The sequence below is a fragment of the Mustela nivalis genome, assembly GCF_964662115.1.
Source record: "Mustela nivalis genome assembly, chromosome: 4".
In the NCBI taxonomy this organism is placed as follows: Eukaryota; Metazoa; Chordata; class Mammalia; order Carnivora; family Mustelidae; genus Mustela; species Mustela nivalis.
The window spans coordinates 11097167-11124673 of record NC_139023.1 but is presented as its reverse complement, the minus strand read 5'-3'; the positions used below and the strand labels follow the sequence as shown (position 1 = coordinate 11124673).

The 27507-nt window shown below is 44.6% G+C and overlaps 2 protein-coding genes across 13 annotated transcripts in view; both read left to right on the top strand.

The window, feature by feature from the left end:
* Positions 1 to 512: 512 nt before the first annotated feature.
* Positions 513 to 7619, top strand: UTP3 (UTP3 small subunit processome component). Its single transcript, XM_082726328.1, has one exon. It carries the CDS (start codon positions 3099 to 3101, stop codon positions 4521 to 4523), a length of 1425 nt encoding a protein of 474 aa, XP_082582454.1. The 5' UTR covers positions 513 to 3098; the 3' UTR covers positions 4524 to 7619.
* A 7953-nt stretch (positions 7620 to 15572) lies between these two features.
* RUFY3 (RUN and FYVE domain containing 3) overlaps positions 15573 to 27507 on the top strand; it is an 84298-nt gene continuing 72363 nt past the window's right edge. For 10 of the 12 annotated variants that reach the window (XR_014310525.1, XR_014310526.1, XR_014310527.1 and 7 more), the window contains exon 1: positions 16168 to 16652. Coding sequence is in view for 7 of the 12 variants with exons in the window: in XM_082726316.1 (XP_082582442.1) it covers positions 16301 to 16652 (352 nt within the window). In the remaining 5 variants the exon portion in view is untranslated. Of the gene's footprint in view, positions 15690 to 16100; positions 16653 to 27507 lie in introns of those variants that run through there. The other 2 variants (XM_082726321.1, XR_014310524.1) reach the window with 2 other exon arrangements.

Genomic DNA, 27507 nt, shown 5'->3' with positions numbered 1-27507 from the left:
GATGCTCTTCAACAGACAAATGGATAAGGAAGATGTGGTCCATATGCACTATGGAGTATGATGCCCCCATCAGAAAGGATGAATACCCAACTTTTGTAGCAACATGGACGAGATGATGCTGAGTGAAATAAGTCAAGCAGAGAGAGTCAATTATCATATGCTTTCACTTAGTTGTGGAGCATAACAAATAGCATGGAGGACATGGGGAGATGGGGAGAAGGGAGTTGGGGGAAATTGGAAGGGGAGGTGAATCATGAGAGACTATGGACTCTGAAAAACAATCTGAGGGTTTTGAAGGGGCGGGGGGTGGGAGGTTGGGGGAACCAGGTGGTGGGTATTATAGAGGGCACGGATTGCATGGAGCACTGGGTGTGGTGAAAAAATAATGAATACTGTTATGCTGAAAATAAATAAAAAATAAATTAAAAAAATACACACATTCTGGCCCTAAAGTATGGCCATAAATTCTCCAGTAATTCGCAATAAAATTAAACAGAAAAATTGGGATGTGTGGGTATAAATAAAACTTAATTTTTATATATAATGAAAATTTAATACATTTAAAGCAAGGTTATAATTACAGTCCCACTTAGATGCAACATTCTTGAAGCAGTATTTCAGAATAACAATCTAGAGGCAGTCTCTCACCCCTCTGATCTCTTACAGCATGGGGCTTACATCACACACTGCTTTGTATTTTAATAATCTGTGTGCATGTGTTCTTTCATATCTGATTATAAATTCTTTAAGGGAAGTGACTCTGACTAATTCACCTTTGGATCTACTACAGCATGTAGTATGCTGCTACAGTAAGTAGTTAATATTTTTAAATAATAAAACCTATTAAAACTTACATTCAAAAATGAATTCTTTGCTTACTATCAGGACATAGGACTTTTACCCACATTTTTTAATTCATTAAATTGTATTATATTTAAAAGGCTTTAAAATGCTTAAGATACCTTCCGGCATTTTAAAAATATTTAGTTCAAAATATTATCTTTCTAAAAATTTGTATGATTTTTCCAAATGACACTATTTGTTCTGCTAAGAAATTTTATGTCACCTTTAATTTTGCATCATATTGAAAGTTCAGATTCTAGGCCCCTACATTTGAAGGTGTCATTAATACTCTGAATCTATCATATGTAATATCTGAAAACAATAACCTTGAACTAGTCTAAGATTATAGGGCAGTCCTTTCATATTTCTAGCCCTAATAATACTTCCAAAGACAAGTCTGATTAATTCTTCCCTATTTCCACCCTCTTCCTCAAATTTTTTTTTATTTCACAGACAGAGATCACAAGTAGGCAGAGAGGCAGGCAGAGAGAGAGGAGGAAGCAGGCTCCCCGCTGAGCAGAGAGCCCAATGCAGGGGCTCGATCCCAGGACCCTGAGATCATGACCTGAGCCAAAGAGGCAGAGGCTTAACCCACTGAGCCACCAGGTGCCCCCCTCAAATATTTTAATTTATGCTCTTAATTTCTCTGTCATCCACCCAGCAAAACCTACCCTCAGGAAAAAGTCTGAAACTAATTTCCACTAAAGAGGCAAAGGACTGGTAACAGCTCAGTGTGAGCTGGTCGGGGAGCCCTGTCCCAGGCTTCTGTGCCAGCTGTGCCAGGGTAACCTCCCCAAGTGTGTGCTTCCACAGGTATAAGACTTAAGTAGTTAGAATTAATGATTCCTAAGATTCGTCCCTGCCCAGTCACCGCCTTTAAGGGACGTCTGCAGCCGTCAGCATCAGGCATCCGGTTTCTCGCAGCACCTGCGACCGGTAACCAGGTATAGTCCTTCCAGGACTCAGTCACTGAACCAGCGCTGGTCGAACACGCGTTCTGTGCCTGGCGACAGCCGTGTTTGCAGAGATCTACGAGGTGACGGAGGAGGAGGAGGAAAGACAACGAAGCAGGTGCGACAGAGCTCGTGCGACAGAGCCAGCGCGTCCCCGAGTCGGGCGGGAGACTCAACCCTTCCTCAGCGCGGGGAGCTGGGTCCTGAGGCAGGTCGAGGTCTCGGCCGCGGGAGGCCGGGGGCACTTGCCCCGATTCAATCTGACGCACTTCGTGCGATTTGATTAACGCGTGTCCCTGCTAGACCTCAAGTTCCTGAACTGCGGGACAGCGTGTGCGCGTGTCCACCGTTTCCCCCAGAGGCTCACACACCGTGTCACGCTTAGTAACTGCTGAAGAATGGATTGAAAAAAAAAAGGCCCCCGCGAGCGTGTCGCGTCCAAACATCTTCCAGAGTGGCCGGTCCGCTGAGGCGGGCGCCCTGTGCAGCCCACTCGAGCGCCCGCAGAGTCAGCTCCGCCCGCGCACCGACCCCCCGGGGGCCGCCTCGGGGTCACAAACCACCGCCGTCACCGCGCCCTGCGCGCTGGAGGTGGGTTAACAGCCTCCCCGAGGCCCGGCCAGGGTTCTCGAGGCCCGCGGTGCCGTCCGGGCCCGCGGTTGCGGGGCCAGAAAGGCAGCATCTGGACGTCGCGGACAGAAAACCTGCTTAGCTTCGGGACAGACGGGCGGAGGGGTGTGTCACAACGCAGTCACTGGGGAGTTCCGACACGTCTACCCTCGCTGCCGGCCGGAAGCGCCCGGTACGATCACGCGACAGCTCACCGGACACCCCCGGGCCGCTCCGAGGCGTGGAGGCAGAGCCCCCCCTAGCGGCCCCGGAGGCCGCGCCGCGAGATTCCCGCAAGATCCCGTCTCCCAGCCACGCCCAGACTCGCGAGAGTAGGAACCGCGGTCTCAAAGGGCTCCACGGAACGGAACTTCCTATGTCTAGTGTTCCTACACGGAAGGATCTGAACCGGAATCGATCGGCGTTCAAGGGCAAAAGCGAAGAGGGAGGTGCTCTTGAGGTGACAAAGCCTACCGGACGGAGCGGAAGTCCTTGTTCCTACGCCGCACGGAGAGGATCCTGGGGGCCGGAAGGAGGTGGAAACTCCTGCCGCGGAGCAGTTCGCCGGCGGCCTGTCCGGGGAGGGGAGCGCGTGGCTGTGGAAAGAGGCGTGTGGCTGCAGCGCGTGGCCGTTGGCGGCGGTCGGAGGTGACCGAAGGCCTGACGTCGCTGTGGAACTGGAGCCCGTGAGTGATGGTGGGGAGATCCCGGCGGCGCGGCGCGGCCAAGTGGGCAGCTGTGCGAGCCCAGGCTGGTCCCGGCCCAGAGGACGAAAATGAAGACGATTCAGAGTTGCCCCCCTCGCCTGGGGACTCCAGCTACTACCAAGACAAGGTAGACGATTTCCATGAGGCCCGATCCCGGGCTGCCTTGGCTAAAGGCTGGGGCGAACTGGAGAGCGAGGGGGAGGAGGAGGACGGTGATGAGGAGGAGGAGGTTCTGCCCCTGGATATTGCTGATGAGGACGACGAAGGTGGAGAGAGCGCGGGGGAGGACGCGGATGACGATGGCGGGAGCTCCGTGCAGAGTGAGGCCGAGGTGGCCGTGGATCCCAGTTTGTCGTGGGGTCAGAGGAAAAAACTTTACTATGACACGGACTACGGTTCCAAGTCCCGACGCCGACAGAGTCAACAAGAAGTGGAGGAGGAGGAAAGAGAGGAGGAAGAGGAAGCGCAGCTCATTCAGCGGCGCCTCGCGCAAGCCCTGGAGGAGGACGACTTTGGGGTCACCTGGGTCGAGGCCTTTGCAAAACCAGCACCTCAGGTCGATGAGGCGGAGACCCGCGTCGTGAAGGATCTGGCGAAAGTTTCAGTGAAGGAGAAGCTGAAGATGCTGCGGAAGGAGTCACCAGAGCTCTTGGAGCTTCTAGAAGACCTGAAGGTGAAGCTGACTGAAGTGAAGGATGAGCTGGAGCCGCTGCTGCAGCTGGCGGAGCGAGGGGTCATTCCCCCCGGAAAGGGGAGCCAGTACCTGAGGACCAAGTACAACCTCTATTTGAACTACTGCTCCAACATCAGCTTCTATTTGATCCTGAAAGCCAGGAGAGTCCCCGCGCATGGACACCCCGTCATAGAGAGGCTTGTCACCTACCGCAATTTGATCAACAAGCTGTCAGTCGTAGATCAGAAGCTGTCTTCTGAAATCCGTCATCTGCTCACATTTAAAGAGGACGCTGGGAAGAAAGGACTGAATTCGAGAGCAAAATCCACCAAGGCCAGGCCAAAATCCGTTTCAGAGACCACTGCTGCTGCCTCTGCTGTTGCAGCCTCCTCTGATGATTCCGATCTTGATGAAGAAGCTGCGCTGAAATTCTATAAGGAAATAGAAGACAAGCAGAAGTTGAAGAGAAAGAAAGAAGAAAAGAGTGTTGACGAACAGGCTCTTGAAGATCAGAATGCGAAGAGAGCCATTACCTATCAGATCGCTAAAAATCGAGGACTTACACCCAGAAGAAAGAAGATCGATCGCAATCCCAGAGTGAAACACCGGGAGAAGTTCAGAAGAGCCAAAATCCGCAGGAGAGGGCAGGTCCGAGAAGTCCGGAGAGAGGAGCAGCGTTACACTGGCGAACTCTCTGGCATTCGCGCGGGAGTTAAAAAGAGCATTAAGCTTAAATAACGTTTTCACTTGGCTTAAGTTTTTCGGCAGTAATTTTAGATCAATAAATTTTTATCTTTAACTGGTGAAGTGATTGGATTGATACATAATACCTAACCTTAGATTTTAAAAATTCTTGTCAACAGGAAAATTTGGTTTGTTGCTCAATTTTTTTGTTGTTGTTCTTTAATTTATATTGAAGTCATACTGGGAATTTGGGGAGCAGTACAGAAGTGTTTGGTAAAAGAGGTGGTGTGGACCAGAGCTCTCCGATATTCTGTCAAGTAGTCGCCTAGGAAAGTTTCCTGGAGCAACTGTCAAACTTAGAACACTTATAATTTTTCTTGTGAAGAGAATGCACCTTTGGAATCATCTTATTTGTAAGATGGCCTGTAAAATAGTTCTGACATATTAATTTCATTTACCTGAGTGTAATTCTTGAGCAGGATACTTGTAACTCATAGGTCTAATGTCAGCTTAAGGATTTTGTACATTCTGTGTGGTAAAAGCTTAGGAATGAAAAGGAACTTTGGTTAAAAGTAGAAAAAGACATGACAATTATGTTAATTTTTCTGATAGTCCTTAATGTGATAAATAAGGTAAAAATTTCATTTTCAGTACTGTACTGGGGACTTCCAACAGTTGCCGTTTGTACACTCTACTTGCGGAAAATTTGGTAGGATTACTGTGAGGTGAGTGACAAGTTCAAGTGGTAAAAGAGAAAAAAAGTTAGACCTTTCCTTAGTTATTCTGGTCTTTAAAGTAGGAGGGAAATGCTGAGATGGTGAACTTGAAAATATTTGGGATGATGCCAGGGAAGAAAATGACCAGCCTAGTGAAGGAAAGCATAAAAGATGTTGTAACTATGTCACCGTTCATTAGCTATTGTGAATTAAATATCCCTAGCCATTAGAGATACAGAGATGATCAATGGTTAATATTTATTAAACAATCACCATGTACCAGTTGTGCATCACCTCATCTAACCTTTATAGTAACTTTGTGAGGTGTGGTACTGTTTTATAGATTTCCCTTAGGAGGATGCTGAAATTCCAAGAGGTTAACTTTATAAAGGATGCAGGCTTGGGATTTGGACCTAAACCATCAGTCCAGCCTTTCTGGCTTTCCTTTCCTGATACATTAGGAAAAGTACAAATTTTGCAGTTCACTTACTCCAGTGCTTTTGAGTTAATTACTTGATTTCCAACTCATTTTCTTTATGGTACAACTGTACCTACCTTGGAGAGGTGATATAACAATGGTTAAGAGCTTTGAGACAATAGAAAGTATGTGTTTTGGTTCTGCCCCCCATCCTGGCATAGAACTCCTAAGCCCTTGTTAATTCCTAAGTGATAAGAGCACTCAGAGCATTTTTTTGTTCTAATGAGGTGACTGGGTTGGCTCCTGCTTGGCACTGGAATGGGGGCTAGTGCCCAGAAAGTTCAGGCCATAATTAAAAGCTTGGAATTTTCAGCCCTACCCCCACTCAACAGAGAGGGGATAGAGGCTGGAAATGGAATTAGTGATTTATGATGCATATGTGAGAAAGCCTTCATAAAATCCCAACAGTGTGAGGTTCAGGGATCTTCCAGATTGGTGAATGCATCCATGCGGACAGGGTGATGCACTCCAGCTCCATGGGGACAGCGTCTCCTGTGCTTGGCACCCTTTCACACTTTACTAAATGAATCTCTTCGTCTGACTGTTCACCTGTATACGCCTATCCTTTAACAGGCTGGTAAAAGTTAAGTAAGTGTTGCCATGAGTTCTATGAGCCACTCCAGCAAATTAATTGGACCCAGGGAGAGGGTCGTGAGAACCTCAGATTTGCAGCTGATGGGGCAGAAGCACAGGTAACAGCTTGAACTATCCAGGTAGAGAATGTCAGAATTTAGTTAAACTGTACAATACCCAGCCAGTGTCACAATTGCTAGGGGGAGGAAAGGGGCTCACATCTGGTGTTAAGAAATATTGTGAGTGTGGTAGTATAAAGGAAAGAGGTGTAAAACAGTTTTCCCAATTCGAGAGCAGACTAGACTCCCCGGGTTCGTAACCCATTTCCATCACTTAGTCTATGAGTTGGGGTACATCTCTCTGTTCCTTAGTTTTTTTTTTCATCTAAACTGGGAGAATCAGTAGCAGTATCTGCTTCATAGAGTTTTTGTGAAAATTAATATTAAATTAATTAAAGCACTTAAAACAATGTCTGTTACACAGCAATCACCTAGTACGTTTTGGCTCTTAACTACAGGGTTGTGACAACACACCTCAGCACATAGGTGCCCAACGAATTGTAGCTAAAACAGAAACAGAATAAAGAATAGTATGTAAAAACGATTTAGAAATTAATATCCTCAGTTTGAAAGAAGAGGGGAGCATTGGGTGAGCACATTAAGGAATACAGAAAACCTAGCACAAGACAGGAAATGAAGTTAGAGGTTAAAAATATTTGATGTTCTATGTCAAATCTCTGCCAGATGTATAAAATGAGGAGGAGGAGATATTTTAAAAGGAAGAAAAGCTTTCCATTTAGGAATATGGAAAAATATGCCTGTTAAATATTCCACCAAATACTCCTTCAGAGACCTCACAACACATTGTAAACATTAATTCATTCTGGAATAGCTAAGATATAGGTGGTGCTATCCTAATTACAGACGTAAAAAATGTGAATTGATAGTTAATGAAGTAACAAATTGCTGGATATAGTATTTACATCATCCAAATTTTGTATATATTTAAACATTTAAAGGGCACTGAGATGTGGGGGGTACCATTCTAACATGGGAATAAATTCCCAACTACTCAGTGTGATCACTTACCATAGTGACTCACTTAGTGAACTCAGGAGTGTCGTGGGTAACAGTTCCAATAAAATAAATGACTGGTTTCTGGCATCAATCAATATAAAGCAACATACTGTTAGTTTTATGTCAGCATGTTAAGCTGTGGGTAACTTAAAAATACTAAAAAGTAAAGAAAATACCAAACTAGTGAAACAGTGATTTCCTCCACCACTGACCAGCGGACTAGTTTTGAGTAGTCAATTTCTCTAAGCCACAGTTTCTTACCTATATTCTTGTGAAGGAATTAAATAAAAATAAATGTATCCCTTTAGTTTTTGTGTAGAAATAAATTTGCTTCTCAGGCTTCTTTTTTTTTTTTTTTTTTTTTTTTTAAATTTGACAGACAGAGATCACAAGTAGGCAGAAAGGCAGGCCGAGAGAGAATGGGAAGCAGGCTCCCTGCTGAGCAGAGAGCCCAGGACCCTGAGATGACCTGAGCCGACGTCAGAGGCTTAACCCACTGAGCCACCCAGGAGCCCCTGCTTATCAGACTTCTAAAACTACCTTAATGGTCAGAGCTTTTGGCCCCTGGTAAATTGCTTTTTGTGGTCTTAAAGATAAAAGTAGCTTATAATTTGAATAGTTATATTCACATATCTGACACAAAAAAACATCTCTGAAGAATGGCTGGAATTGCTTATTCCTTGCTATTGTCTAAAGTAAAAGAGTTTTAATATGTTACAGTAATATAACATTATCAAAATAATTCAAGAAAAGTGAAGGTCAGTGTAATTTACATCTCAGATCATAATGAGGAATAAGTACCACTGACTGAATAGAAACTGATCCCAAAAGATCATGTAGGATTCACCTAGAGTTCCAAATCACTCAAACTGAATATTACTTTGGGTAATAAGTCAGAGTTGTTGTTGTTTTTTTAAAGATTTTATTTATTTATTTATTTGACAGAGATCACAAGTAGGCAGAAAAGCAGGCAGAGAGAGAGGAGGAAGTCTCCCTGCTGAGCAGAGAGCCCGATGCGGGGCTCTATCCCAAGACCCTGGGGTCCTGACCTGAGCTGAAGGCAGAGGCCTTAACCCACTGAGCCACCCAGGCGCCCCGTAAGTCAGAGTTTAAAAATTATTTTAGATAGTGATTCTTTTTAACACATTTGCATTATACCACAGAAACAAAATTAAAAATTTACCACCACTGAGGGGCACCTGGGTGGCTCAGTGGGTTAAAACCTCTGCCTTCGGCTAGGGTCATGATCCCAGGGTCCTGGGATCGAGCCCCACATCTGGATCTCTGCTCTGCAGGGAGCTGGCTTCCTCCTCTCTCTCTGCCTGCCTCTCTGCCTACTTGTGATCTTTGTCTTTCAAATAAATGAATAAAATCTTAAATAAATAAATATTTTAAAAAAAATTTACCACCACCCAAATCAACAAGTGTAAATATGTAAGTTTTAAATTTTACTTAAAGTATATTTTCCTAATATCAAAGTTTTTAACTTAGTTACTTCAGCTATGCATTCCAGAGGTTTTCTGGATTCCTTCAGCTATACATTTTTGAGGAAGAAAAAATGATTTTTTTTTCCTTACATTTGCTTCAAAGTGAAGCTTTAAATGAGAGTAAATATTAAGAATCCACATTTTTAAAAGTATAAACAAAACACCAAAAAAAAAACCCTGGAGGAAATGAACAAAATGGTCTGCCTTAAGGAAAACAATGTGGGGTAGCAAGTAAAAGTGACCTCTAGAGCCAGACTGAATTCTAATCCCAGTCACCACTTACAATGTGTCTTTGATCTACTTAATCTCTTCCCAATTTCCTCACATTGAATAATGTATGATGTTCTAGCCATTTAAATAGTTAAACCATATAATATACGTTTAGAACAGCACCCAGCAGGTGTTTAGTGTTAGTTAATATTAACTTTTTTTATTATTAATCCATTAAAAAAATCACTCCCTCCACTTGAAAGAGTTAATTTTCTCCTTGGTTCTCTCAGTACTTTACAAACCAGAGCACCTAAGGACGAGGCGGTAAGTTGAAGAAGCAGATTTCTGTGCCCTACCATCACAGACTCGGATTTAGCAGGCCTGGTGTTAATCCAGGGATCTGTATTTTTGTCGGGCACCTCAAATGATGCTGATCCAGATAACCTATAGAATACACTTTGGGAAACACTGCCCTGGGCACACTGGTCTTAGGTTTCTCTTAGTCAATAACAGAGACATGAATGAAATTAATTACAGGAATGAAATGTGGGTGGTATTAACATAGGACTACAGAACTTCAATTGTTAGTCCCATGAGAATCTGTTGAAAGCAATGGACCGCCAGGCAGAACAATAACCTAGGCTCGACCACATTTTACATACCAGGAGTGGGTTCCTGGACTCTGAAGCCAGGAGTCCTTGGACCTCAGGAAACCTTACACTTGACCTGTTCCTTTTATTTACCCTTAAGCGTTGCTTTATCTAATACATACACTAGGAGACCATCTTATGATGAGTGAGAGAGGGGATTATTCAAAATAAGCAGATGAGGGACTCCTGGGTGTCTCAGTTCATTGGACGACTACCTTCGGCTCAGGTCATGATCCCGGAGTTCCAGATTGAGTCCCACATCGGGCTCCCAGCTCCACAGGGAGTCTGCTTCTCCCTCTGACCTTCTCCTCACTCATGCTCTCTCACTGTCTGTTTCTCAAATAAATAAAATCTTAAAAAAAAAAAAAAAAGCAGATGACCAAACAACTGTATTAGCACTCATAATTCTTTTATTCTTATTACATGAGCAATTTATATATATATATTTTTTTTTAAGATTTTGTTTATTTATTTCAGAGAGTAGGCAGAGAGGGTAGGGGGGCGAAGCAGGCTCCCTGCTGAGCAGAGAGCCCGATGCAGGCCTCGATCCCAGGACCCTGGGATCATGACCTGAGCTGAAGGCAGAGGTTTTAACCCACTGAGCCACCCAGGTGCCCCTACATGAGCTCTTTTAGACATACAGTTGACATTTGAACAATATAAGGATTAAGAATGCAAACCCACACCCCCATGCAGATGAAAATCCCATATCATTTTTGACTCCCCCAAAACTTAATAGCCTACTCTTGACCAGAAGCTCTACTGATAGTATAGATAGCAGATTAACACATTTTATGGTATGTGCATTATATACTGTTTTTTTTTTTTTAAGATTTTATTTATTTATTTGTCAGAGAGAGAGAGCACACACAGGCAGAATGGCAGGCAGAGGCAGCGAGAGAAGCAGGCTCCCTGCCAAGCAAGGAGCCCGATGCAGGACTCGATCCCAGGACGCTGGGATCATGACCTAAGCCAAAGGCAGCGGCTTAACCAACTGAGCCACCCAGACATCCCTATATACTGTATTCTTACAATAAAATAAGCTAGAGAAAAGAAAATGTTATTAGGAAAATCCTATGGAAGAGAAAATACATTCACCAAACTGGACTGTTACTTATTGGAAAAATCCACATAGAAGAGTCCCTGCACAGTTCAAACCCATATCGTCAAGGGGCAATTGTACTTACGTTTCTAATTACATCATATTCAAACCTACACATAAAGGGAAATTAAGGCCAAACAAATAAGTTTATTCCTTAAACTTCACTTAAGTCCAACTTGTCACAATCACTTCTGTTCAGGGTCCCAATGGCACAGAGTTTTATAAGATTTCAGGAAGAGTAAAAGTATTTCTGAGAACTACTAGAGGAGTAAATCTGTTGTGTACTGTAAAAAGGAGAAACTCAAAGATGTCAACTTTGGGAGAAGACTCATTGGTGAAAGAGATAGACATGTTGCAGTTGGACTGATTAACTGCTTAGTTAGGATGCTGTGGGACCTCAAAACAGGCATGTAGCTCTTACATAAGGAAGGCAGAGAGTTCTTTTTGAGTAGAATCTGGGAGGGAGAGTGAGTGTGGCAATATGGGAATGCAAACATTTTAAAGTTTATCCCGGAGCGCCTGGGTGGCTCTGCTGGTTAAGTGTCTGCCTTCGGCTCAGGTCATGATCCCAAGGTCCTCGGATCAAGCCCCATGTCAGGCTTCCTGCTCAGTGGGGCATCTGCTTGTCCCTCTGCTTCTGCCCTTCCCTCTGCTCGTGCTCTCTCTCACTCTCAAATAAATAAATCTTTTAAAAAAAAAAGTCTATCCAAAGGCAACAAGGGTGAAACAAGGTTGGAAGATAATATTGGAAAGGCAGGGAGGGCTTAGGTCATGACAGACCCTAGACTGTATCCCAGATACGAAGAAGACAAGCAAGGTTTTTGAAGAATCTATGCAACATAATTAGATCAACCTTAAGATAAGCTAATTACTCATTCTAACTGCTGTAGAGCAATGGAATTGGAATAGATTAAAAATAGAGGCAGGAAAACCAGCTAGGATTGCAATAATACAGGCAAAAAAGAAGATTCCAATTAAAGCAGCGAAAACAAATTAAGGAACAGATTTGACAGAAATTTAAAAGAGAATCTGATGAAGGCATGAGAAGTGGGAAAACAGTGAATAAAGTCATACAAGGCCAGAAATCTGAACAACCACATAGTTTCGACATTACTGAGGTATTAAATTCCAAGCTGACACAAAACATTATAAGCTTCTCTAGCGTAAGCCTTTGAACGCCCCTTCTCCACAGTAAACACAAGGAACACCACTTTGCTCTTTGCTATTAATAGAACTTTATAAAATATATATATATAATTACCAAACTCTTAATCAAAATCATCCCTCAACATGTTTTATTTTCTATTATAAAGGTTAGGCCTTCATCATAGACTATTTGCAATACAGGAAAGTGGAAAAATGGAAAAATGCATCCATATTTCTTTCACCCAAAGAAAACTGCCATCGCTTGACCTGGGTTAAGTATATTGCTGAAGATAAATGTATCTTAAGAGTGCATTGTAATCTCATTAAGAATATTATATTAAGAGTAGTGCTTATAGGGGCACCTAGGTGGCCCAGTCAGTTAAGTGCCCGGCTCTTGATTTTGGCTCAGGTCATGGTTCAGGTCGAGACCCCTGGTGGGCTCTACACTCAGTGGGGGGTCTGCCTGAGGATTCTTTATCTCCCTCTCCCTCTGCCCCTGCCTGCTGTGGGCTCTCTCTTTCTCCCTCTCTTTGGGACAAATAAATCTAAAAAAAAAAAAAAGCAGTGCTTATATTTCTAAGAGTTTAACAGATAAACACGGAGAGGACATATATATATTGACTAAGTATTTTTATAATTAATCTTTTGCAAAAATAAGTCAGTGACGGTCATCAAAACCTTGTGAATCAAAAGGAAAGAACATTGGACTCTCCAGAGAGCTTTCACACTGAGGCTTTACATTAACTAATTGGTGTAAATAAATTTCTGGATTAAAATCAGAAGTTAAACATGAAATCTTAAGTTGAGTGTATAGTTTTCAAGTAAGTCTTTCCCCAAGTACCACACAATGAAAAACAAACTGCTCAAAAAAAAAAAAAGTTGTTTTTTTTTTTTCTCAAGATTTTATTTATTTATTCGACAGAGATCACAAGTAGGCAGAGAGGCAGGCAGAGAGGAGAGAGCAGGCTCCCCGCAGAGCAGAGAGCCCAATGCGGGGCTTGATCCCAGGACTCTGGGATCATGACCTGAGCCGAAGGCAGAGGCTTTAACCCACTGAGCCACCCAGGCGCCCTTATTTCATTTTATTTAAGATTATATTTATTTGAGAGAGAGAGCACAGAAGGAGAGCGAAAGCAAAGAGCAGGCCCCCTGCTGAGCAGAGAGCCCGATGTGGGTCTTAATCCCAGGACCCCGAGATCATGACCTGAGCTGACCCAGGTGCCCCATGAACTGAGCTGAAATACCTAATTGACTGAGTCACCCAGGCACCCTTATTTATTTTTTTAAGTTTTAATTACTTAAATAATCTCTACATTACACATGGGGCTTGAACTCATGACCCCGAGATCTTGAGTTGCCAGCCCTTCCCCCTGAGCCAGCCAGGAGCATGGAAAACCATTATCTTGGAATCATTACAAGCCTATACACAACACTGAAAAAGAAAAAAAGCAAAAACAAAAATGTTCCATCTGTTCCCAAGTAGTATTTTTTTTCTCTCACCACAGTTCTAAAAAGCTTATGCTAAAAGTACATCCATGATATTGATTTCTAAAAAGTGTTGTCACACGTTCTAAGGGTCCATCCTTAAGATCACCAGAGGATTTCAAAAAAACCGAAGGATAAATAAAAACAAAATGAATGTAGTTGAAAAGCCTCTCTTGCTTATTTCACAAGAAAATGAATATTCTTACAGTAGCTTGGATTTTGTCCCTTTAAAACAGTACAGTAAGATGTTCTGTGAATTTTCAAGAAGCAACATGTTTAGGCTTGTTTTTATAATCTTGGCTGCCTTAAATGTGTGCAGCAGCTGAATCAACCCTTACTGCACTGAAGCTGATGCAGAGCTGTGATCATATTATTGATCCAAAAGCTAAAAGCATAAGCAACTAGGAACTTGGAGTACCATGCACCTTTAAAGAAAAGGCTCACAAAGAGCCTTACCTATAAATTTTAAAGAACTCATATTTCAGCTGGCTTTCTATATTTATTACACGGCCACTTAATTAACGACATAAAACATAAATATAACTGCTTTTAAATGCAGAGAGGCACGCACAAAAAACAATTGCACTGCAAGATTCCACAGCATGTCAGTGTTTCTTATACCTATAGGGATCTTGGCTAACGAGAGAGGAGAAAGCTGGCAATTTATTTTTTTTTAAGATTTTTATTTATTTATTTGATAGACAGAGAGAGATCACAAGTAGGCAGAGAGGCAGGCAGAGAGAGAGGGGGGGAAGCAGGCTCCCCGCTGAGCAGAGAGCCCAATGTGGGGCTCGATCCCAGGACCCCGAGATCATGATCTGAGCCGCAGGCAGAGGCTTAAACCACTGAGCCACCCAGGGGCCCCAAAGCTGGCGATTTAGACTAGATAATGTTTTGTACTTGAACTCGATGACTTCCTTGGCTGATTGTGATTTGTAAGGACTCTGCTCTTTCCTCCTACCTTCAATGGAGTTAAGTGTATATTCTTGTCAAACTCTTTACTGAAACATTGCAAAACATCTCCGTGAAGGAGCTATAATCATACTTAAATTTTTCTGCATGCAAAAACAAGGTAGAAGATCCAGTTAAGGATGGACATTAAAACCATATAACACACCCGGAATCTTTAAGTTTTTCTCTTCGAGGTATTTTACAGTTTGTAATTCCTAAAAGGCAAACAGGTCTTTTATCAAGATTCTCACCCTCAGCAAGGCTGAAATAAAAAGGCCAAACAATCTCCCCAAATGCTAAAGATACGATGAAAAAGGGTTTTTTCCCCCTCAGTTGAGTTTATTTCTGAAAGTTCTATGCTATTTTGCCAGTAATAAAATATAGCTAATAACATTATAGCTAATAAGAAGTTGACAGGTCTGGTCTTAAAGGCTTTCCCCGAATTTCTTATTTAATCTCCACAACATGTCTGTGAGTAAGGAATAGAATAATTTTTACAAAAGAGGAATCCTGGCTCAGAGCACAAGGAACTTAGGGAGGCTGCAGCGCTGGGATCAACAGGTCAGGGAAATGCCAGAAACAGAAAAAGCTACAAGAATACGGTCAGGCTCCTTGACGTTAGCTGCTCCTAAACGTTTTTTAAACTAGTTTTTGTTTCAAAGTTTTTTGGTGAAAGATAGTATTAGAAGGTTCACGTTAATTCCTTGTAACTTCGAGAGTGATTTTCAGAGAATAACCATGAAAAGGTTTATTTTCCCAGAGAAGGACAGCTTCCTCTGCGGCGGGAAGGACAGAAAGAGAAAAGCGGGCGCCCATGAGCCACAGCAGGGGGCTTGGATGCGGAGACCGCATGGACACGACGCCGGCGCCGCGGAGACCGCATGGACACGACGCCGGCGCCCGCAGCCCGAGCACCAAGCCAACCCGCGAGGAAACCCGCGTGGAGGCTCGCGGAATCCGGCGTCAGAAAGCGCGGTAATAACCGGAAATCGTCTCTATTGGAGAAAGAAGCGTTTGCTGAGGGGAATGACTGGATCCGTCAGCATCGACTCAAACACTGAAAATAGTGACCAGCGAGCCCCGGGCCCCACGGAAGGGAAAACCGTCGACCTGTAGCCGACGCGGGTCGCATCAGTTCTCGTGTTTGGTTGAAAATGCGCTCGTGCGCGCCCGGAACGCCCGAAAACCCGGGAGCTCGCGTCCCAGCAGAGACGGCGCGTCTACAGGGCGCGCGTGACAGGGAACAAAAGAGGTGGCGGAACGCGGACGCCCCCCTCGAGTCTGTCCCAGGCGGCGCTCAGCCATGAGAACCGTGAACCAACGGTTCGAGTCCGCGCGTGTGAAAGGCGAGTGGGGCCGCTGAGGACCCGCGGGCAGGGAGGCCCCTTTTCAAAGGAGCCTCGCCCCTGCTCCCACCGCGATCGCGGCGCCTCCGCGCTCCGGCTGACGGGAGGCGGCAGCCCCGGGAAACGCCGCGGGCCGCGGCGCCCCGTCTCCCGCCCCTCAAGCCCCGGGGGGCGGACACCCCTGACGGCCCAAGGGGGCCGGGCTCGGGGCGGGTGAGGTCGCGGCCCCGGGCGCCGTCTCCTCCCCTGGGGTCGGGAGGGAGGGCCCCGCCGGCGGAGGAAAGCGGAAGGCGGGACGTGGGCAGAGGAGGACGCCGCCCCCTAGGGGAGCCGCGCCGCTGGCTGCGGGCCGGGGCGGGAGGAGCCGCGCGAGGAGGCGGCGGTAGGGGGACCGCGCCGTCGGGCGGGGCCGCCGCTCCCGCTGGCTCCGACCCCGGCAGGGCGGCCTGTAGACGGCGCGGCGGAGCGCAGACGCCGGCCCGCGGCCGAGGAGAAAGGTGGCGGCGGCGGCGGCGCGGACCGGACGAGGCGGCGACTCGCCGCCGTGACCCTCCGCTCCCCTGCCCGCGCCCGGGAGCGAGTCGCCGGCGGCGGCGAAGGAAGGAGCGAGCATGGCTGAGACCCCGCCGCCGGCCGCCTCCGGCGCGGAAAGTTGCAGCGAGGAGCCGGCGAGGGGCGGGGAGCCGCTGCCGGAGGAGCCGCGCCGCGCTCCAGCCGGGGCGGCGGACCGAGAGGGCGAGGCGGGGCCGCCGCCGGCCTCCCCCGCGGGGCAGTCGGAGCCCGGCTCGCCGGTGGCCGCCCCCTTCTTCCTGCTCTACCCGGGCGATGGAGGCGCCGGCTTCGCAGCGCGCCCGCCGCCGCCGCCGCAGCAGCGCGCCTGGAGGACGCCGCCGTCGCCGGGCTCCCCGCTGCCCTTCCTGCTGCTGAGCTACCCGAGCGGCGGCGGCGGCGGCGGCAAGCACCGTGAGTGGCGGCGGGAAGCGGGGGGACTCGGCCGGGGGGCGGGCGGGGGGCGGGGAACTGCCGCGCTCCGGCCGCCGGACTGTTTACCTCCGCGTCTCCCCAGGCCGCGGGCTCCCGCCCGGCCTCCCCGCCCCTCCCGGGCCGGGCGCTGGTCCTCGCCGGCCTCCCACGTGCTCGCCGGATCCCGGCCCCGGGTCCCAGGCGGGGCGCCTTCCCCGGAGAAGCCGAGGAGGGGGCGGCGCCCGGAGACCCGGCGGCCGCGGCGACCCGCCTGGGGAGGGCTCCCGGCGCGGCGGCCGCCGAGTAGGTGTGGCTGCGCCGCCGCCGCCGCCGCCCGCGCGGCCTCAGCCGCACCAGTACAATTTTTACGGGCGTTCGCGGCGCGGCCGTAGGTCCCACAGATTCGTCCCCCCGGACCGGGAAGAGAAATCGGGACCAGTACCCGAGATGCCGAGAAGGGGGACGTGTGGCTTTGCAGGGGCGGCTCCCGAGGTTGGAGCGTTTGGCAGGAAGAGGCCTCCGCCTTTCGGCCCCCCGGACGCGCGAGCCCTCTGGTTGCCGCGGACCCCACTTTGGGCTTTGTCGGCCCGCACAGGTTCACTGCTGCTCGCCGGGAGCGGGGCCCTAGGGCGGACAATGTGTATAAAAAGACTGGGAGGAATGTGAAATCTGGTTCGACAAGACAGGGTCTTACAGTAGGAAAATGTGGCTGGAGATACCAGGCGTGCCATAAATGCAAAATACTTTGCTGTGTGAGTTCTGAAAAGGGGGAGAAACTTGCCTAAAGGGTTGAGGGGATCTCTCTTTCCCAGACATAGAGCTAAAGGTTTCTTTGATCGCCGCAGCAAACCTTTTTTAACTGCTCCCCTCAACCAAGAAATCCCGACTTTGCCTTTTCTAACCCTTCATCCATCCCCTATGAAAAGATTAACATTAGTCGAATATTTTCTGGGTGCATGTGCTGTGATTATCAGAGTTAATCCTCACATCTCTGTGAGATAACGACGCCACGTTTTCAGATAAAGCTAAGGGTCAGTATTATTGAGTGACCTGTCCCAGGTCACAGCCTTAGAGAAGGAATGAAGTTGACCCAGATTCCCTGCCTACCAAGCCCGTGATCTTTAAGCAAACCCCAGAGTTGGAAAACGGATGGCATGGTTCTCCTAGCTTAGGGGGCCACTGGATTCAGCTGGAGGTAGTAGTCCCGTGTGACCTTTTCTGTATTACCTAGAAAGGGGGCCAGCTCTGACCACTGACTAACAGTCTTAGTGAAACCATAGTTTGTGTGTTGGAGTGGTCTGTGCTCATCTCCAGATGGGAGTCTAATTAAGGTAGAAATTAGTCCTTTAATAAGCAGAGGAGATGGAGATAAGAATATTGACCACAGTACTTTCAGTTTTCTAAGGAATCTGCTTTCTAGTTTGTTTATTTAAGCACAGCCCTTTTTTTATCCTTAAAATTTTATTTCTGTGTAATCTGCTTATGAACTATCACTAGAGAGTGAAAACAGTCCTGTCAATTCTTTATAACTCTCAGCAGTTCTGGTACAAAGTTTGACAGAAGAAATTTTCAACTGTTGGCCATTGTCATTTGTGGGGATTATCTGAATTTAGGTTAATTTATTTGATTCTTCCCCTATTAAGGGTTGGCTTTATTTATTTATTTATTTATTTATTTTTTAATTGTTAGAAAATTAGGGCCTAAGGGGCACCTGGGTGGCTCAGTGGGTTAATGCCTCTGCCTTGGCTCAGGTCATGATCCCAGGGTCCTGGGATCATGCCTGCATCGGGCTCTCTGCTCAGCAGGGAGCCTGCTTCCCCTTCTCTCTGCCTGCTTCTCTTCTTACTTGTGATCTCTGTCTGTCAAATAAGTCAAATAAGTAAATAAAATCTTTAAAAAAAAAAAAAAGAAAGAAAGAAAGAAAGAAAAGAAAACTAGGGCCCAAGCATGATCAAGATCAGGAATGGAAGACTTAAAACTGAAGTTTCATACCTATGATCTCTTAGTCTCTACCTTACAGTAGTAGTAGTGTATTAAAGTAGTTCTTGAGTTTTCATTTTTATCTTGTTATTTTATATCTACTTCAGAACACAGTCATACTTGGAAAAAGAGGGTACTCTATATATTAATTACAACATTTCTTGGTGTTCAGTGCAATATTCCTTTCTATGATGTACTTGAGTATCAGAACTCTGGGTCTCCTGCCTGTTGACTTGAGCAGCCTTAGAACAGTTTTGTTTTTTGTTTTTTAAGATTTTATTCATTCATTTGACAGACAGATCACAAGTAGACAGAAAGGCAGGCAGAGAGAGAGAGAGAGAGAGGAGGAAGGGGAGCAGAGAGCCTGCCGCGGGGCTCCGATCCCAGGACCTTGGGATCATGACCAGAGACAAAGGCAGAGGCTTTAACCCACTGTGCCACCCAGGCACTTCCAACCTTAGAACAGTTTTAAGAAGATTTCTCATTTCAGTCGCCAGGGCGGTACTTGGATTCAACGTCAACACCCAGTGAATGTTTGCCTCCTCAACACGTAGTTTTTAACTCTTGCTAATCTATTTGCCAAAAGTGCATAATATATAATAACTTTGAGGTATTGTATATTAAGTCAATGTCATCTTTTTATTTTAGAAATCTTACCTGTATTCAGAGATTTGAAAAATTCACCTTTATATTTGAGTTCAGAAGCTTTGTTTTGAATGACACTGATAAAGAAGAGCAAAAATGTGTGTGTGGGGGGGGAGAAGTAGCCTAAACTTTTCAGAGTTCATGATGTGTAGTGTTTCAGTGTAAAACCCTGCTAGATATAATGTCCATAAAATATTCAGCATGCTCAAAGCAATATGAAAGAAGGCTTCTGATGTGCCTTGTTGGATCATATCCCTTTCTGAGTGTTGGAGTGCTAATCTGGTACATTTTGATGTTACTAGCTTTGAAATCTCGATGCTTTAAAAAAAAATACTTGATTTTTAAAAATTACAAGTAACACATAAATCTTCTCATTGTTTAAATGTTTACCCTGCAAGAGAACATTGAGTACAAAGTACAGTGTCCTCTGGGGGGGGGGGCACCCCCACCCCCATTTCTTTTCAGAGGCTATCACTTGAGTTTGGTGAGTTTTCTTCGAGAACTTTTGCGTGCATTCATCGACATGGATGTATTCATCTTGCATGAGGCCTTTTCAGCCTGTGTAGAACCTTCCATACCAGTTTCTCATAAACTGTATAGGAAGGAGCTACTTTTGTGCCTTGGTGCAGTACTTTTAATGACTTCCTTTTCCATCTTTTGAAGTCTTCTCATGGATGGCAGCATGGGTAAGAGACGGCTTCTTGGTGTGGAGGAAGAGGCACTCCTGCTGTGTACATGGTTATCAGCTTCTTTTGACACATACTCGTTCCTTCTTCCAACTCCCAGAACTGGAGCAAACATTGATGTTTATGACAGTGACATATAAATGACCTGCATCTTGCCTTGTCTTATCTCATTACAGCAGTGTACCAAAAAAAAAAGAAAAAAGTCCAGCACAACAAAGAAGCAGCTTTCTTTCTGTATTTGTATGTGTTGTTTTGAGATGTTGGAAGGGACTAGGAATAGAATAGAAAGAAGAAAAAAAAAGTGTGAAGGCCTGACAGCATTGATCACCCACTTGGAAGTTCAGTATACCTAACAGTGAATACCTTGGTTGGGCCAGGAAAGTTCAGAGAATGAGGCTTCTGGAAACATCCACAGATGCACTTTAAGAATCCCTGATTTGGGGAGGAACTTCTCATTTATGTATAAATGCAGGAATGAGTAAGGGAAGAAAAAAGTGTTATGTCTAGTTTATACACATACACGCAACATAAAAATAGATGTACATGTGCATGTACGCACGTTATTGTGTGTGTATATGTATGTATTTATTCATTGATCTTAATTTATCCTCCATGGACATTTCTGGTTTTTTGTCTCTCTTCTGTTTTCATCAATTAATAGTATTCCATAAAGCATTACACGTGGTCAGCAGTTGAATACACATTAATTGGTTCATCTGCTGCATGTTTTTTTTTTTTTTAATTTTGAAAAAACAAAACTACTTGATCCTATTTCATAAATATAGAGGTACCTGCTCAAACTCAGAAGTGCTGGGGATAGGACTGAACCATCAGAACCCTAACACTTTGAGCACTCATCTTTATACTGGTAGATTTGAGAATGGCAGATTGAGTTGTGACTTTTTAAAGACAGCTTTTTGGTATAATAAACGTAGAACAGAGCAGTGTCTCAGTTTACAGTGCTGTGATTCACAAGTCTTCAGCTCTTTTCCAACTATATTAAGAATGCTTTCCCTGAAAAAAAAAATGCTTACACCTGTGTTAAGGATCACTATCTATAGGCAGCTATAAACACCCATTTAAAAAAAAACAACCCCATCATCCTTCAGCAATGTAGCATCTTCAGACAGTATCTAATCGTTAGGTTAGTGACTATCAGAACTGAAGTTTAGGACTCAGGAGTATTTATTTATTCACTTATTTTTAAAGATTTTGTTTATTTGTTTGACAGAGAGAGAAATTACAAATAGGCAGAGAGGCAGGCAGAGAGAGAGGAGGAAACAGGCTTCCTGCTGGGCAGAGAGCCCAATGCAGGGTTCGATGCCAGGACCCTGGTGTCATGACTTGAGCCGAAAGCAGAGGCTTAACCCACTGAGCCACCCAGGCGCCCCAGGATTCAGGAGTATTTAAATAGCTAACTGCAGGTAGGTCCCTTGCACCTATAGCTGCAGTGACCTGAGCTGAGGGAGCGGAGCTGGGTCGTGCCCCTGTTTCCTGTGGCTGTGGTAACCTGTCTGCTGCTTCCCCTTCCCAAATTGGCTTTTATCACCACTGCTGCCTGAACTTTCACTTCTCCCCTTCCTCCTGCCTCCTTCCTTTCGTTTGCTCCTCTGGTCTGGCATTATCAAGAAGTCAGAGCACGCTCTGAGATTGACAAAGCAATGACTTCAGAATATTAGAGGTCATCTCTGAGACTTTGTTTTGACTGTTCCCGTCCTGCTCTTCATTGGTTGATTGTTACAGAGTTTTCTTTTTTCTTATTTCTGATCTTAGCTTCATTCTGGATACTGGAGGATCCAAAAAGACTTCATTAGATGAAGTTTAACTATAGTTCTATAACCCAAACAACTTCAGATAAAGAATGTGAGCAGTAAGATAATAGTAGTACTTAGCAGCAGCTGCCATTTATGGAATATTTCCGTGTGCCATGCAGAGAGCTAGAAAGTTCACATGTATCATCAATACTTACCGATTTTTTTAAAGATCTTATTTATTTATTTGACAGAGGGAGAGATCACAAGTAGGCAGAAAGGCAGGCGGGGGTGGGGGTGGGGGGATGGAAGCAGGCTCCCTGCTGAGCAGAGATCCGGATGTGGGGCTGGATCCCAGGACCCTGAGATCATGACCTGAGCTGAAGGCAGAGGCTCAACCCACTGGGCCACCCAGATGCCCCAATACTTACCGATTTTTTGATTTCATAATATTTCCAATAGGTAGAAGTGCCAATACATAAAACCACTCTCTTAACAATGAAAACTGAAAAGAAAAAAATGGGAAGGAGTAGTTCATAGAGAATTCATATACAGAGATGGATACATGTTTTTCTTCAGAATATTTGATTCAGTATCTCTAAGTAACTTTTCTAAATTATTATAAAATACAGAAATTCTGGTAGAGTTACCTTGGATTTAAAAGTTGACATTCTGGAGACACAGATCTTGTGGTTTTAGGATAGTTCTTACCTCAAATCTTAGCACTTATCGGAATCACCTGGATGTCTTATTAGCACAGATTATCTGGCCTTATCTCCAGAGGTGTTTTGTTTATTTTTTGTGAGGTATAATTGACATATGACATTATATTCGTTTTGCATATACCACATAATGATTCACTATTTGTTTATAATGCAGTTTTTTAAGTGAGGTACAGAGAATGAATTCATATTCCTGCATAGTATGATACTGTAGTTCGTGTCCTTAATCATTGTATGCTCCTCAAATCAGTTTAGGTAGAAGGCAGTAAAATTTGCTGAGAGAGCAGAGGAAGGGTGGCAAAGAAAGCAACTTTTAGGGCTAAAAGACTAGTATTGTCCTCAAAACATATTCCCCTGACTTATTCTGTCTTGTATCTTTTTCCTTTTTGTTTGGCTTTTAAAAGAAATCTATGTTAACAAGGTAGAATCTTACAAAGAAGCTAAGGGAACATATTTTTCTAGTGTAGGTTATAGATAGTAAAAAGTCTGGGAGGGTGATGGGGAGAGTGTAGCAGAATTAACTGGGTGCTATTTCCCTGTTGTCTAGTATTTTTGGAAAGTCCTTAAATAAGAGCATTGCCTAAGAGATACACTGACTCTTTGTCATTGTACAAAAGGTAACATGTAGCCATCATAAAGGAATCCCATTGCTTTTATTTATTTATTTATTTACTTACTTATTTATAAGTAAGCCCTACACCCAATTGGGGCTTGAACTCACAATCCCAAGATCAAGAATCACATGTTCTGAGCCAACCAGGTACCCCAAGGAGTCCCATTATAATGAACTTTGCAGGATATCACACCTAAACCTTATAAACAGGGAAACTTCTTCCTGTAGTGTGAAGTGGCTTAACTATTAGCTTTAACATTTATTTTGGGAAGTCAGTCGAGTATCATAAGCATGGCTTAAAATTAGGAGGAATGAAATGCTTTATTTTTTTTTTTAAGATTTTATTTATTTAGTTGACAGACAGAAATCACAAGTAGGCAGAGAGGCAGGCAGAGAGAGAGAGGAGGAAGCAGGCTCCCCACTGAGCAGAGAGCCCAATGTGGGGCTCGATCCCAGGACCTTGGGATCATGACCTGAGCCGAAGGCAGAGGCTTTAACCCACTGAGCCACCCAGGCATCCCAAAATGAAATGCTTTTAGAGTTTTAAAAGCAGTCATATTTGAGAGAGTACCAATATGGTCCCCTTCTCCACTATAATTATGAAAGGTTCATGGTCTTTCTAAAACATCAGTCAGGGGCTTCTGGCCAAGTTGGTATCCTGTTTGCAGGGCCCCTATTCATGACTGACTGGTTCTACAGTTGCTCCATACCACATAGACTTGACAGGCAACAGGTGTCAAGAGGGCGAGGCATGGAGGAGGGGCAGAGGTGGGAAAGTCTGAAACTTTATAAAACAGAGGAGAAGAGAAACTGTCACACACTCAGCAAGAGGAATGTTGAAAGCAGAAGTTGTTTGAGCAAGCTGCCTTTTAGAATGTGGTTCCTCTAACTTTAAATCTGTTTAGGGACTCTCCAAAGACAGACGCATCTGTTTCCCCTGCCTTTTTTATGAACTTAAGAAATCTGGTCATCTGATATGAATGGTAAAATTCTGACCCATCTCTTCTTCCTTCTGCAAGGCCCGAGAAATGCCCCAGCATAGCCTTTGCTCACATTTCCTTTTTGCTTTCCTCTACCTCAGTCCTGTGAGCATCTTACCCCCCCATCCTGGCCCCCCGAATCTACCTCAGTCCTGTGAGCATCTCACCCTCCCACCCCGGCCCCCCGAATTCCCAAGCACTTACAGTGATGGTAATGGCTGGTATTTATTGACTGCTTACTTTGTACAAAGTGCCATGCTGAGCATTTTATTTACATTACTTCCTTTACCTCTGAAGTAGTTAATATTAGGTCTGCATTTGCCATTGAAGAAGCAGAGACAAGTGGCGCCTGGGTGGCTCAGTGGGTTAAGCCTCTGCCTCTTTGGCTCAGGTCATGATCTCAGGGTCCTGGGATCGACCCCCCCAACGGGCTCTCTGCTCAGCAGGGAGCCTGCTTCCCTCTCTCTCTCTGCCTACCTCTCTGCCTACTTGTGATCTCCCTTTCTCAATCAAATAAATAAAATATTAAAAAAAAAAAAAAGAAGAAGTAGGCACAGAAGCAAATATTCCAAGTGGTAGAATCTAGAGTTTGCTGTGGGCCTTCTGGCCCTACAGTCCACATGCTCTCAGCTTCCTTCATCAGCTCCACTACTGAAATCCCATCCTAAATTGAAGGCTCCTTTTCAGACAGCAGCAACCCTCTAGTTTCTCATTCTACCCAGCAAAGCTCTGCTTGCTAAATGAATAAATGAATGTGAAATCCACAAGTCACCAGTTTGACAGAGAAAATAGTTGTACACGTAAACAAAACACTGATTAGTTGTCTGTGTGTCAAGGACTTAGGAATTTCTTAAAAACCTATAATTGCCTGTTTCTTGTCTATTACCTTGTTCTTCATGTTTATAGTGACGAACACATTGTAGGCGCCCTGTGCATATTAGATGAACGAATCTATTATGTACAAATGAATAAAGTCTGTGTTAGAATGACTTGTTTATTGGGGCATAAATACAGCTTGATTTTGCAGAAATTGGGAGTTTTCATGGTTAAGGTGAAACAGGAGGGTGAAAACATACCATTGCAAGAATACAGAGTGCTTTGGAGTTCTATATTTATACCAAGTATCTATTGAGACTCTGATATTTGGTAGGTACTACTTTTAAGCAGATGTATAAAGAGGTGTGCAAAGCAGGCAAGGTTCTCAAGGAGCCCATGATCTTTGTGAAGCTAGTTATTTAGTTTTATAGCTGAGTAAATTGGGACAAGAGCAGAATATATTTGCCAGGAATACCTACTAAGTTGCTGGCAGCCTTATATCTGTAGTTCATTGCCTGTGGCACTTAGCCATGAAATTGGTTTTTGTTATTAAGGTAGGAGTTAGTTGGTTTTATGCTGGTTAATTTTTTTTTTAAAGATTTTATTTATTTATTTGACAGAGAGAGATCACAAGTAGGCAGAGAGGCAGGCAGAGAGAAAGGAGGAAGCAGGCTCTCTACCGGGCAGAGAGCCCGATGTGGGGCTCGATCCCAGGACCCTGGGATCATTACCTGAGCTGAAGGCAGAGGCTTTAACTCACTGAGCCACCCAGGAGTCCCATGCTGGTTATTTTTAACAAGTGAAAAAATTATACATTATAATACTTCTGGTAGTGTTTGTTTCTAACAAAATAATGATAACTCAGCTTCTCCGTTATAATCATTTTATAGTACTTATTACCATTCTCGGTTAATACTTCAAAGTAGTACTGAGTCATTCAAATGTTATAAACCTAAATTTGTAGAAATCTCAGCATTAGAGGTGGACATAATAGATTTTTGTTTGAGAGAGGGAAGGAAGTGAGAGGGAGGGAAGTTGTAGGGAGGACTAGAGCATGTGAAAACATCATGATCGTTCAACTGAATAATCTTATAATTTAGGGGCATCTGTGTGGCTCAGTCACACAGATCAAGAGCCTCGGACTCTTGATCTCAGCTCAGGTCATGATCTCAGAGTCATGAGATGAAGCCCTGTGTCGTCAGGCTCACACTGGACATGGAGCCTGATTAAGACTCTTTTTCCCTCTGCCCGCTCCCCTTGTGCACTTTCTGTCTCTCAGGGGAAAAAAAATCTTACAATTTAACAGAAACGTCTGTACCTTCCACCAGTGTCATCATGATGGTAATTTATCAAAGAAACCCTTCTGTGCTAATAGCAACTAGTAAAATGTGGGGGTAAGGTCTTTCTTCTTAAATTGTAAAACTGTAATCCAGGAATCCTGGGGAAGTAGAATTTGTGAACTTTACAAACGATTTAGTTGCACAAGTCGATACATTTAAAAAACACCACTGTGTGCAGTATAGAAACTAGGTAATAGGAGGAGACAACTACCTGTAAAAGAAGTAAGTGAAATGGTCTCTTACCTTCAAATCTTTTAAGAATTGACATACATAAGGCACCTACATGACTCAGTTGGTTAAGCAGGGGCCTTCAGCTCAGGTCATGATCTCAAGGGTCCTAGGTTCAAGCCCTACCCCGCCCCCCAGTGGGGGAATCTCTCTGCTGTCCCCAGTGGGGGACCTGTTTCTTCTGCTTCTCCCCTCACTTGTATTATGTCTGTCTCTCAAATAAATAAAATCTTTAAAAAAAAAAAAATTAACATACCTACAAGGAATCTATTTCTGAAAAGTATCTAAATAACATCATTTGAAACAAGATTAGAAATAACCCATATATACTCATCAGCGTGAAAATGGATCAGAAAATTCTTTACACATATACAATGGAATATTACCTCGCAATACAGCAGCCAAAAGGATAAAAGGATAGTGTGCACTGTAGCTGCGCACTGCAGTGTGGATGAGTCTTTAAAAATGCAGTGTTGGGGCGCCTGGGTGGCTTAGCGGGTTAAAGCCTCTGCCTTCGGCTCAGGTCATGACCCCAGGGTCCTGGGATCAGGCCCCACATCAGGCTCTCTGCTCGGCAGGGAGCCTGCTTCCCCCTCTCTCTCTGCCTGCCTCTCTGCCTACTTGTGATCTCTGTCTGTCAAATAAATAAATAAAATCTTTAAAAAAAAAATAAAAATGCAATGTTGACTGAAACCCTTTTTGTAAAGTTAAAAGAAGATGAAGTCAAACACATTGTTTAGGTATCCATATAGTCATAATAGTATTTTTTAAATTTTTTTCATAATAGTGTTTTTAAAGTAAGGTAATGATTTACACAAATTTCAGAAGTAATTGCCTCAAAAGCAGAGGCAGGAATTCAGAAGAGAGAAGGAGCACAAATTCAAGTTGTTGGTTCATCTGTTGGGCGATGGTTCTGTGGATATTTGTTATGTTTTTTAATAATTAAAATCACACATTGAAGTTCGCTATTTAAAGAAGTCCTGGGGGCGCCTGGGTGGCTCAGTGGGTTAAGCCGCTGCCTTCGGCTCAGGTCATGATCTCAGGGTCCTGGGATCGAGTCCCGCATCGGGCTCTCTGCTCAGCAGGGAGCCTGC

Bases quoted from the DNA above. Each gene is read 5' to 3' on its own strand.
- UTP3 (XM_082726328.1), top strand. From the start codon at position 3,099: ATGGTGGGGAGATCCCGGCGGCGCGGCGCGGCCAAGTGGGCAGCTGTG.